At 43.0% G+C, this 12,832-nt stretch overlaps 1 protein-coding gene across 3 annotated transcripts in view; it reads right to left on the minus strand.

The window, feature by feature from the left end:
* Positions 1-12,329, minus strand: part of Atl3 (atlastin GTPase 3) — a 44,009-nt gene extending 31,680 nt beyond the window's left edge. The window contains exon 1 of one of the 3 annotated variants that reach the window (XM_085833929.1): positions 12,254-12,329. In XM_085833929.1, the coding sequence (XP_085690055.1) occupies positions 12,254-12,284 (31 nt within the window). In that variant the 5' untranslated portion in view covers positions 12,285-12,329. Of the gene's footprint in view, positions 1-11,953; positions 12,199-12,253 lie in introns of those variants that run through there. The other 2 variants (XM_085833930.1, XM_085833928.1) reach the window with 2 other exon arrangements.
* Between the last annotated feature and the right edge of the window lie 503 nt (positions 12,330-12,832).

Here is a 12,832-nt window from a genome sequence, read left to right on the forward strand (position 1 = left end):
GCATACATTAGACAACAACTGCCACCTTGGGATGTTCAGCTGTTGGCCTCTGGCAAAAATGATTATCCCAGTTAGGATTGTTGACTGTTTACACTGCTTTGTGGAGGTCACAAGACCCTATCCTTAGTATCCAGCCACTACCTACTACTAGTGCTGGCTAGTTTTGTGTCAACTTGACACACGCTAGAGTCATCAGAGAAAAAGGCACTTCAATTGAGAAAATGTCTCCCTAAGATCAGGCTGTAGACATCCTGTAGGGAATTTTCTTTCTTTCTTTCTTTCTTTCTTTCTTTCTTTCTTTCTTTCTTTCTTTCTTTCTTTCTTCCTTCCTTCCTTCCTTCCTTCCTTCCTTTCTTTCAAGATTTTATTTATTATATATAAGTACACTATAGCTGTCTTCAGACACACCAGAAGAGGGCATCAGATCTCATTACAGATGGTTGTGAGCCACCACGTGGTTGCTGAGATTTTGAACTCAGGACCTCTGGAAGAGCAGTCAGTGCTCTTAACCACTGAGCCCTCTCTCCAGCCCGGGACATTTTCTTAATTAGTGAGTCATGGGTGAATTATGGGAGACTGGTTGGTAGTCCTAAGTTCTGTTAAGAAAGTAGGCTGGGCAAGGTTCTATAAGAAAGCATGGGGAACAAGCCAACAAGCAGTACTCCGCATGGCTATTGCATCAGCTCTGCCTAGTTTATTGCCCTGCTTGAGTTCCTATCCTGACTTCCTTTGATGCTTGAACTGTAACATGGAAGCTTAAGCTAAATAAACTTTTTCCTCCCAAGTTGCTTTGGTCATGGTGTTTCATTACAGCAATAGCAACCCTAAGATACCTACTGTATGCAACTCTATCTTATTTGAACTAACGTTCTAGGGAAAGGCTTTCCAATTGGGAAAAGACCTATTGGGAGAAGGAGCCCTCACACCCCTGTAAGAAATCCTTCCCCTCTGCTCTGTAAGGAAGCTCAATAAACTTACCCAGTGTACTCATGACAGAACTGTACTTTGGTTTATGGTTGGGCCCTTAGGAGAAGTAGTAAACAGAGGTTGTTTATGGGATGGAATTTTAACAACAATGTATCATTACTGTCTAATTCATCCCCATCCTCTATGTAAGTTTTTAGCAGGACATATAACTGCCCAAAAGAAAGACATTTCCAAACCAACTTTGATCACATGACACATGTAAGTTTTGAGTAGTAGAGTAACTGGACAAAAAATACAGGCAACTTCCAGATTCCCCTTTCTGACTGGATAGAGAAATGGAAGCCAGTCAGTGAGGCTCAGGCACAGGAGGACAACACCCTAGAGCACTGCAGTGCACAAGAGAGTCAGGTCCTAAACTTCATGCAGAAGTGCCCTACCAGTTCACTTTTATGGGAAAGAATGGTTCCTATTTTGTTTAACTCAGTAACATAGCAACTTTCAAACACAACCAAATCAAGTAACCAATACAAGAATCTACCAAGATTTTTATTACCAAGTTTATACACTAGCACTTTCAATTCCAGCTATTGTTCTATTTCAGCATAAATGAATGAGAATGACACACAGCCAACATGGGTGATATGCAGTATTGCACAGTCAAAGGCTATGATCCTAAAGATGCTGGTGGCACTATCAGCCAAAAGACATGAAAGTTAAGACTGTACAGGTTACAGGCAGGATGGAATAACCCAACGACAAAAAGATACAGTTATATTCAATGAAATGCACCACAAGAAAAGTTGGAGACTGCTGAGGACAGGGAGAATGAAAAGGAAACTGTTACTCTGTTGCCTCTCTTGGTTCTTGCAATACATTAGCAAGAGTAAAGAAAAGCATGCCATTATTAGTGCTGGGGTGACCCTGCATGCCCCTTCATTGGGAATATAAGCAGCCATTAACATCCTCAGGGCTAAATGTTCACTAACAGTGGCTCTTTGAAACACACACACACACAAAATTATTTTGAAATGACACATCACCAACAAATCAATGTATATACATTAAGCACCCCACTCTTTACCATGCCACCACCATCCTGCTTCCTAAAGACAGCAGGGCTTTATTACTGATACAAAAACAAAAACAAAAACAAAAACAAACTCATTTTGAACCCTCCCACTGTAGATAACACATAAAGGGCCTTTGCTGATTTATCCTAGACTCCAGAATCATTAAGATTCCTTAATTAGAACAACTGGAATGGGAGTTATCCCAAAAACTGTTGCCTGTAGGTGGGCTATGTTCTACTAGCTAGGCTGCCTTGTCTGGCCTCAGTGGGAGAGGAAGCGCCTAGCCTAGAAGAGACTTTAAGTGCCAGGGTGAGAGACTGCCCAAGGGGAGCCCCTACCCAATCAGAGAAGAGGGGGAAGGGGGGATGGGGGGAAAGAATGTGGGAGGGGGTGACTGGAAGATGGTCAGTGAATGGGATGTAAAATGAATTAAGTAAAAAAATAAAATGTAATTTAAAAACAAAATTCCTTAATTAAACCTTAGGGGTTAGATGGTTTATCTCAGCACTAGTGTGCATACTTGTCTAGGAACTTAGGATATATAGTACTGAACAGAGAGAGGGAAAAAAAAAATTGCCCTCATAGAGGACATTGGAAAAAAAAATGAAAACTTAGAGCCCTGTTCCTTACCAGCATGCCCTTTCTTCTTTCCACCTGGCAGTCACTGATTGCCTGTGACTGTTCCTTTAACTACATCACTACCTCATCCCTTAGGATGTATTAAGTATATCATAGCCAGGCAGTGGTAGTGCATGCTTTTAATCCCAGCACTCAGGAGGCAAAGGCAGTCAGATCTCTGAGTTCGAGGCCAGCCTGGTCTAGAAACGAGTTCCAGGACAGCCAGAACTGTCCTGAGAAACCCTATCTCAAGAAGCCAAAAAATAAATACTAAGTACACCATGGAGACAGTCACATTAAAAGCTATCAAAATTACCAGGTATAGGGATGCAGCTCAATAGCAGAGGACTGCCTATGCATAAAGTCCTGTGTTCTACCCCTAGCAACACACACACAAAACAAAGCAAACTAAAACAATTTATGGACTGATAGCTCCAGCTAAGCTTCCATCCTGTAAGAACTATCACTATTCCCTATACTACCCTGCCTGTTCTCATCCTGCTTGTAAAAGTCCTTCTCATTGGTATTTCTACAGGGAGAAAGCTACGGCTCAAGTCTTATCTTGCCCTGTCTTTAACTCCACAATTTCAAGTAGATGACCTATGCAACCACTTATTCCCAAGGCCTGAAATGCTTCTTGCTCTTGACCTAGACTTCAACTTTTAACTAACCTTGTCTGGATCATCTACCTCTCCCTCTGAGTAACTAGTTTAAATTTTCATCCTAGTGTGTGTGTGTGTTGTGTATGTGTCTGTATGTATGCTTGCACTGGTGTCATATAAAGACATCAGAGGAAAACTTAGAGGACTTAGTATTCTCTTTCTATCATGTAGGTCCCAGGGGTTGAATGCAGGACAACAGGCTAGCAGTAAGCATTTTTACCTGGAAGCTATCTGACCTGCCCTCTTAAATAGTATGATAAGATGAATAAAAAAATAGGCTCTAGCATGAGGACAAGGCCTCAATTTTGGTTTTCTCTACTCCAAAATGTTAAGTACTATGAGGGCAGGATTTTTTTGACTTGTGTTCAAGTTCCCAGAACAACACCCACAAGCAGCAGACAACTGTGACTCAACCAAAGCCTATGACCTTGTCTCATGTAACTCTAGAAAACATAACCACTTCAGCCTCCATTTATAAACCTAATACCCAGCTGCAAGAACGGGGAAGAGTAAGAACAATGGCTGATTCAAACCCAAACTATGTCAGATTATCTGTTCACGCCTAGGATGGCCTATACACTGAGAAGCTGTGTCAAAATAAATAAATAAAAGGCTAAAGCATAGCATCTGACATATGTGGGAAATGGCAACTTAAAACCTCTATTCAGGACAAATCTTAGCATGCTCTTTGGCATCTCCCTGCAGGAGCTCTTTTCTTTCCTCACCCTCAGTGGCTAATATATACCAACGCTCTTCTGTAATCTCCTGTAGTTCTTACTCTCTCTGAGCTTTTTGGGAGAAACAGAGGGTCTCAAAATCAAAATGTAGCCAAGGCTGTCCTTGAACTCCTGACCTCTCTACTTCCACTTCTCTATAGGCATGACCACTATGACCAGCTTCAATGAGCTCTTTATTTTATAATTTTAACTCTATGCTCATTTTTTACCATTTTTCTTTCTTTTTCCACCCTGTATTTTGATGCTCTAACTCCCCTCTTTTCTAACCTCTGAAGCAACATGTTCAAAGGCCTAAGTATAGAGTCACTAAACGTTCCACTCATACTAGCAGGAGGAATATGTGCAAACACACTGACCTGAAGAGTCAGGAGACAAGTCCTTATTCCAGTTCTACCACTCAGCCTCTGTGATGTGACTGGTTCACCTCCAGTCTCCTTTCAAAACTCCCCAGTAGTAACATTTTACAAGTCTACACTTAGTATTTCAAAATGTTTCCTCTCAATTACTCCATCCAAGTCCTCTGCACTTTCCCAGCCTTATCTCCCTATATGCAATATATTACCAAGTCTTACCATCATCTCTCTCTTCTATAACTGAAGTTTCTGCCTTAGCAAAGATTATTTGGGGGCATTTTTATTTGAGCTTTTTGTTTTTAGACAGGCTCTTGCCCAGAATCACCTCAAATTCTCAATCTTCTTGCTTCAGCCTCCAGAGTGCTGGCATTACAGTGCGAGGATTAAGGGCAAAGGTCATCACTGTACCGAGGCAGTGGGCAGGGAAGAGAAGCCTCTATAACAATACCAGAGTTCTGGCCCTGGGTCTGCCCTGAATAAACCACTTCAGTTCAACATCTTCATTTGTACTACAAAGCCAGGCAGAAACTGTTTAGCCCTAAAACCTAACTGCACTTTTTTGGTTTTCTGTTGTGGTTTTGGTTTGGGGTTGTTTTCAGAGACAGGGTCGCACATTGTAGTTCAAGCTAGCCTATAACTCATGGCAGTCCTCCTTATTTGGCTTCCCAGATATCTGTTAGGATTACAGGCATGAGCTACCAGATCTGCCTTATCTCTCAAGAATCTCAAATTCTTGATTTCATAAATCTCGTATCTGTTGTCCACATGTGTGTAAGTCTTACAATCTCTGGTATCATGTATTGCCTCAGTGTGCAGATGTGTACTCTGGAAAATAACTGCTTCTTTAAAGGGAAAAGAGGATATTATTCTTGAAATCTAGTTACATCCATATTCACATAAACTTCAAGAAAATAAATAGAGGGCCGGGTGGTGGTGGTGCACACCTTTAATCCCAGCACTTGGGAGGCAGAGGCAGGAGGATTTCTGAGTTCAAGGCCAGGTCTACAAAGTGAGTTCTAGGACAGCCAGGGCTACACAGAGAAACCCTGTCTTGAAAAACCAAAAAGAAAAATAAAAAGAAAAAGAAAAAGGAAAAGGAAAAGAGAAAAAGAAGAAGTAGCCTAACAGCTTATGTGACATCACAACCTCTCTCCTAATTACTTATTAACTACTGACTTACCCTTTACTTTTGGCACAATATATCGAGTCCACACTAACCAAGAGGTTTAATAGGCCAACTCAAACAATCTCCCTAGTAAACTACATTCTATATAGTTTCCACACTTAAATGACAATCACTCACACTGAATGAAAAATGAAGTTAAAAGACTGACAGGTAAATTATAAAATTTTCTACACATGGATATTACAGCACTGATCCCTACATTACAGGCCTTAAAAACACAGCCAGTAATGGTGATTTAATCCCAGCACTTGGAAAGCAGTGGAGCAGGATTTCTGAGGCCAGCCTGGTCTACTCAGCAAGTTCCAGCCCAGCCCAGGCTGGGATAGAGGGAGCAGGAAGCCTGGGAATGTAGCTCAATATTGTAGCACAAAGTTAGGATAGAGTAGGCCCTGAATTTAATATCTAAACCAACAAAAACAATCTGGCACAGGATCCTAATAGAGGACACCTTTGATCCCAGGAGAATCTGAGTTCAAGGCCAGAGGTACACAACAGAGAAACCTTGTGTCTCTTGCCAATGGAGAAAGAAAAACAAATTGGCATAGGTTAAAAAGCACAGCATAGGTTGGCTAGTAATCATGGTTAGCCTTTTCAATTTTACAAAAGAATACACAAAGCCAACTTTACTTCAGGTTAAACTCTGAGACATTATTAGGACAACTAAGGGTGTAGCTCAGTGGCAGAGCAACATCCACAGGGCTCTGGATTCGATCCCAAGCCCACAAGTACACAAAAAGATATACACATAAAACCTGTGCGGTTTCTGTCTGAGATAGAATATCATGTAGCCTAGGGTGTCCTTGAACTTGCGAGAATAACCGTGAATTTCTGATCCCCCTGAATTCATTTCCTGAATAGTGAGATCATTGGCCCAGTTTCATGGGGGGTTCTGGAATACAAATCATGGCTCAGTGCATGCCACACAAGTAGTCTACCAGCAAGTATTCTGGTACATGCCCAGTCCTATAATGAGTAAGTTTAAGTGGTTCTCAAACATTTAAGAATTACATCTGAACAGTGGTGCGTTCAATGAAAATGGCTAACTGAAAGCAGTTACCATTGCTACTTCAAAAAATCTAATGGATTAATTAAACAGTGTAGGATCAAGCCTGGCAATTTTGGCAATACTGACAACTAGTGGCCAAAAAACCCTTTGTGGAGAGAGGGGATCCTATGGACTACTTGATATTTAGCAGCATCCCTACTCTGTACCCACTACATACTAATGGGATCAGTATTACCCATAAGGATGACATCCAAAACACCTACAGACATTTTTAAAAGGCACATAGACAGGCTGGAGAGATGGCTCAGCGGATAAGAGCACTGACCACTCTTCCATAGGTCTTGAGTTCAATTCCCAGCAACCACATGGTGACTCACAACCATCTATTATGGGATCTGATTCCCTCTTCTGTTGTGTCTGAAGACAGTAACAGTGTACTCACATACATAAAATAAATAAATCTTTAAAAGAAAAAAAGACACAAACACAAAAACCATCTTCTGTTAAGTACCACTGAGAAGCTGAAAAGATGGCTCAGTAGTTAAGACAGTTGTTGCTCTTGTAGGACTTGGGATTTGGCTCCCAGCACCCACAGAGCAGCTCACAACTGTCCATAACTCCATTACCAAGGTATATGATACCTTCTTCTGACCTCTGCAGGCACCAGGCATGCACATGGTGCACATACATACATGCAGGCAAAACACTCATACACATAAAATAACTCTCTAAAAGAACTTAACAGGAAAGGAAAAACTTAAAAAAAAAAAAAAAAACCTACTGTGCTAGAACCATCCTCAGTACTCGTCCTCTCTGTCCAAAGGATTCTTTTTTTTTTTTTTTTTTTTTTTTTTTTGGTTTTTCCAGACAGAGTTTCTCTGTGCACTGGCCTTGAACTCAGAAATCCACCTGCCTCTGCTCCCCGAGTGCTAAGACTAAAGGCTGAGACTAAGGCGTGTGCCACCACGCCCAGCTCCAAAGGATTCTTAAAAGCACAGGAACCAAAGTTACAAAGTAGACTATATGACTCATGGTGAAGTTATGACCTGAGTTTTCCAGTCCCCTTCTGAAATAACATATTCTCTAAAGGGCAAGAGCAACACACCCAAAAAGAGGCATACCATTTCCATGTTTGCCTTTGCTGGCAGTCCTTAAAGCACAAAGCCTTTAATTCACAAAGCCAGAGAAAACATCAGAGACAAAGGAAGTATGCTAAGAAGTCCTCTCCTGACTTCGCAACTGCAGCATGTTGTTCTTTCTGGCTTCTATGTTGCACTTTCCCTTAAGGCAAAAAATGTGCCAGGAGATACACAGAAAAGCTTGTTCCCATGAAGCTGCTCAAACCCAACCACCAGAACACTGGGGAAAATGTATATTCTAGTCAAAGCACTGAGGAGGGAAGTTTTTTCCAATTCATTTACAATCGTGTGCTTTAGCATAAGATGCTAAACAAAACTGTTTTACCTGCTAACAGAAACATCTAATGTGTTATGGGTTTTTTAAAAAAGAAGTATTTAAGCTGGGCGTGGTGGCGCACGCCTTTGATCCCAGTGCTCAGGAGGCAGAGGCAGAGGCAGGCGGATTTCTGAGTTCGAGGCCAGCCTACTCTACAGAGTGAGTTCCAGGACAGCTAGGGCTACACAGAGAAACCCTGTCTTGAAAAACAAAACAAAAAAAAGAGATGTATTTATTTTATGTGTATGAGTACACTGTTGCTGCCATCAGACACACCAGAAGAGTGGGCATCAGATTCCATTACAGATGGTTGTGAGCCACCATGTGGCTGCTGGGAATGGAACTCAGGACCTCTGGAAAAGCAGTCAGTGCTCTTGACCGCTGAGCCATCTCTCTAGACCATGATATGGGTTTTTAACAACAAAGTATGACTAGTATTTAGGATTCAGAAACTGAGCAGCCAAGAGGGCTCAGCAAGTAAAGGTGCTGCCTGGAAAGTTTGCTGACCGGATTCCATTGCTGGAACCCAGCAGAGAAGTGAATATACCAAGTTGTTCTATGACCTCTACACACAGGCCATAGCATTATCATCCACACACATCCATCATGAACCCACACACAATAATGATGATAATAATCTTTAGCTAAAAACGATTCAGAAACTACAAAGACAGGGCTGAGGACTGGAGAAGGGTCAACAATTAAGAGCACTGACTGCTCGTCCACAGGTCCTGAGTTCAATTCCCAGCAACCACATGGTGGCTCACAGCCATCTCCGGTACACTCTTCTAGTGTGTCTGAAGACAGCTGCAGTGTACTCATATAAATATAAAATAAACAAATCTTTAAAAAAAAAAAAAAAGACAGGTCTGAATCTAAAACTTAAATCAAAAGTTAGGTGAGATGGTATATACCAGCAGTCACAGCTATTCAAGATGCTGAGCTGGGGTTTTCTTGAATCTATAGTTCAAAGACAGCCTAGGCAACACAAAGTACTTCATCTTAAAACAAAAATAAAAACTATTCAGCCTTTTATCAGCTAGAGAAAAAAAAATTTGGGGAGGGGGGTTGTTCAAGGTAGGTTTTTTTCTGTGTAATTCTGGCTGTCTTGGAATTTGCTCTGTAGACCAGGCTGGCCTCAGAGAGATACATGCCTGTGCCACCCAAGTCCTGGGATTAAATGCGTGAGCTACTACCTGGTTATGGTTTTTTTTTGCATATATGTGTGTACTCTCCCGAATTTATGAGCAGTACATACATGCAGAAGGCAAGGAGGCCAAAAGGTAACAGCAGAAGGTACAGTCTGGGCTGTGGTACAGGGAACCAAATGTATTCTCTACATGAGCAGGAAACCCTCTAGCCCACTAAGACATCATCTCTCCAGTCCCAGGGGGGTGGGGGGTGGGGGGAGACAAATTTCTTTCCTTTTGTTTTTTGTTGCTGCTGTTGTGTTTGTTTTACTCAAGTTAGGGTTTCTCTGTGTAGTGCTGTCTGGCCTGGAACTGGCTCTGTAGACAACACTGGCCTTGAACTCAGATTTGCCTGCTTCTGAATAGAGTGGTTGTACTTGCCTTTCCTAAACACAGGAAATCTAATCTGGATGTTTCAATTAGTCAAGTTACAGTTAAATAAACCTTTCTTGATTTATTTCTTAGTTTCTTCTTGTTTTAGTCTGGTTTGATTTCTTTGTTGTTGTTTGGATTTACCTTTTGTTTTTTGAGACAGGGTCCCATTCTGTAGCTCAAGCTGTCCTAGAACTCACTATGTAGTCTAGCCTGGCATCAAATCCATGCCAATTCTGTCTCACCTCCCAAATACTGGGATTACAAATGTGAGCCACCTCATCGAGCTTAAAGAAAGGCTTCTTTTAGAGGGAAGGTGCTTAAAAACAAGAATATCTTAATTGGCAATATTTACTCAGCTTAGATTCACCATTTCAGATAACCATGCCCTTACTCCAATCCTTTGCTTGCTTACTATATAAGTAAAGTCTATCACTTTATTTATAACATACTTTTAGCTGTGAGATACATCTAGCATGCTCTAGCAAAAGAAATTCAAATAAAAACATTTTTTAATTTGTAAAAAACAACATTTCAACATAAATACTAATAGCTAACAAATGCTTATTTTCTATCAAATAAATTATTCAAAGGCATACAACTACCATTGGAGAAATTTTATTATAAATATACAAAATGAGGATTTTCTTTTTCACTGTTTCCTGGCCCCTGAGTAAATAAAATCAGGATCTGTAAGTTGTGCTAAGAATAGTGGGTATCTGAAAACTGGGAAGAGGGAGTCAGATCTTCAAAAAAAAAGTTCCAGACCAACCATGGCTACACAGTGAGATCCAGTTTTTATTTTTTTAGTTTTTTTTCCAGACAGGGTCTCACTGTGAGAACCATGACTTTTTTTTTTTTTTTAACATTGTTGTGAAGAGCCCTAAAAACTAGGGTTAAGTGCTATAAAAGCACAAAACTGAATTCAATCCCGAGCACCACAAACTATTCTTACTTACTAAACACTAAGAAAATTATTATGGCATACAATCACACCTCCCTCTTCTGTTTTGTTTTGTTGTTGTTTGTGGGTTTGTTTGTTTGGGGGGGTGACTTGTTTTGTTATTTAGTTTGGTTTGTTTTGTTCCCCCTAACCCAGACAAGGTTTTTCTGTGTAGCCTTGGCTGTCCTGGAACTCTGTAGACCAGGCTGGCTTTGAACTGAGATACACCTGACTCTTCCATCCCAGTGCAGGGATTAAAGGCGTGCACCACCACCATCCCTCAACTGCTTTTCTTATGGTTGTGACTATTACAAGAGACAGTAAACTACCGAAAATAAAACAATATGTTGGTATTGGCCTTATATGCTTCACTAGGTGAAAATGTTTTTCACCCATACATCCCCTCACTCATGTTAAAGCTGCACAGGAATTTCTAGAATACAAGCTGGTTTTCGTAGGAAGCAAAACAGCCCTCATTTGACGTTGCAGTTTGTAAGCTGAATACTGACATAGAGTACAAATCCCTACTTAGATTATACTTCACTTCTCCAAAACAAAACTGAGAACCATGACGTTTTAGTCTGCTAGGGTTTTTTTGTTTTGGTTTTTTTTTTTCTTCACCTTTCGCAAAACATTCCACTTCGTACTAAAATTTGAAGACTGGGGTTTGCTAAAAAATTTTTCAAACACTACTGTTGACTCTTTCTTTTTTCCTTTAGATTTCGCAACTGAAAGTTGCAATCATTTCAGGGCCATAGACATTAAACAAGCACAGTGCCAGGTAAAATGACTGGCGAAACTGCATCCATGAATTTATGGAGGGACTACTTGGTTTTCATTTAGTACTTCTACCACCTCATTTTATGTCTCCGGCAAAGCCAAAGGAATCAAACTTACTTTAAAAAACAAAAAACTTGCAAAAACAAAACCACCAAATTTAGGCCAGTTCTTTTATCTCCAAACATGGAGATAAGCGCAGGTGGAAAACGAACTTTACTAAAATACTTGTCAGTATCACAAGGTCTTTCGTTTAAAATAAAACCTTTCAACACCAAGGCTGCACCGCAGCATTCCAGCACTTTAAGGCTCAACAATAAAGCCTTCCGCCGATCCGGCCCGTTAAGACAGACCGCCAGCCTCACTTCCCGACCCGGAGCGCGCCACCGCCCGGCACGCCCTGCCCAGCACAGGGCAGAGCTCGACGGGCCAGAACCCCAGGCCGCAGGAGGCCGCGGGCTCCCGGCGGAGACTGGGAACGTTCCCCGCTCCAGGAGCCCCGGCCCTGAATTCCGAGCCGAGACACCCGGCGGTGCGGCCTCCCGTCGCCACACCAAAAAAGGCGGCGGCAGGGACGGCTTGTCACCTCGGAGCCGAAGCACTGGGAGGCAGCGTGGGTGACCACGGAGCGGGTCCCGGGAAAATTGGACGCCTCACCTGCTCCTCTCGATGCCACCGCTGCAGTTCGCTGAGGGGACAACATGGAGCCTCCTCCTTCAGCAGAAGTAGCAGAGGCAGAGAAGACAGGAGCGGGCTGAGGCTGCCCTGGAGGAGGGAAACAGGCGGAGCCTGGACTTGGGGGGAAACCGAGAAGGAGGAGCACGCGGAAAAAGCCTACAGCTCAGGAGACAGCCTTGCCGATGGCGCAGGGCGTGGCGAGGGCGGGAAAGCGCACGCGGCCGAGTCCCGCCACCGTTCGGTGCGCGTGCGCCGGAGCGCGGGTCGTGCCGCGGGTACCTGTGACTGCGTACTGGAATGTCCGGTCCATCGGGAATTGTAGTTCGGCGTTCTCTTGGGCCCGGCCCCTCTGACCCGGGTCTTCGCCCTCATCCGGGGCGTAGAGGAAACGAAGGACGGGACTGGGCCGAGTGGGTCTTCCTACCGCTGAACTACAACTCCCATTAGGCCTTGCAAAGGGAAAAAATGAGGAGGGCTTTCGGAAGACCCTGCCCGGCGCCTAACACGGAGACCAGGGCCGGGCTTTGGCCACCCGGTTCCCGCCGGGAGCCCCCACCCGGCCCGCGTGCTGGGCTCTGGTGTTCCTCGCTGGCCAGGACTACAGGTGGTGGTATGAAAGAATGACACGATGACGCGAACGCTTCGACTTTGACTTCACAAGGACAGACCATCGTGACTTCATTATCATCACCATCACCCCTAATCTCTGATCTGACCAAGGTTTACCAAAAACTAAAGTAACGCCAGGCGTGGTGGCGCACGCCTTTAATCCCAGCACTTGAGAGGCAGAGGCAGGAGGATTTCTGAGTTCGAGGCCAGCCTGGTGTACAGAGTGAGTTCCAGGACAGCCAGGGCTAT

The sequence above is a fragment of the Mus caroli genome, unplaced genomic scaffold (assembly GCF_978045245.1).
Source record: "Mus caroli unplaced genomic scaffold, Mus_caroli_1 scaffold_20, whole genome shotgun sequence".
NCBI lineage: Eukaryota > Metazoa > Chordata > Mammalia > Rodentia > Muridae > Mus > Mus caroli.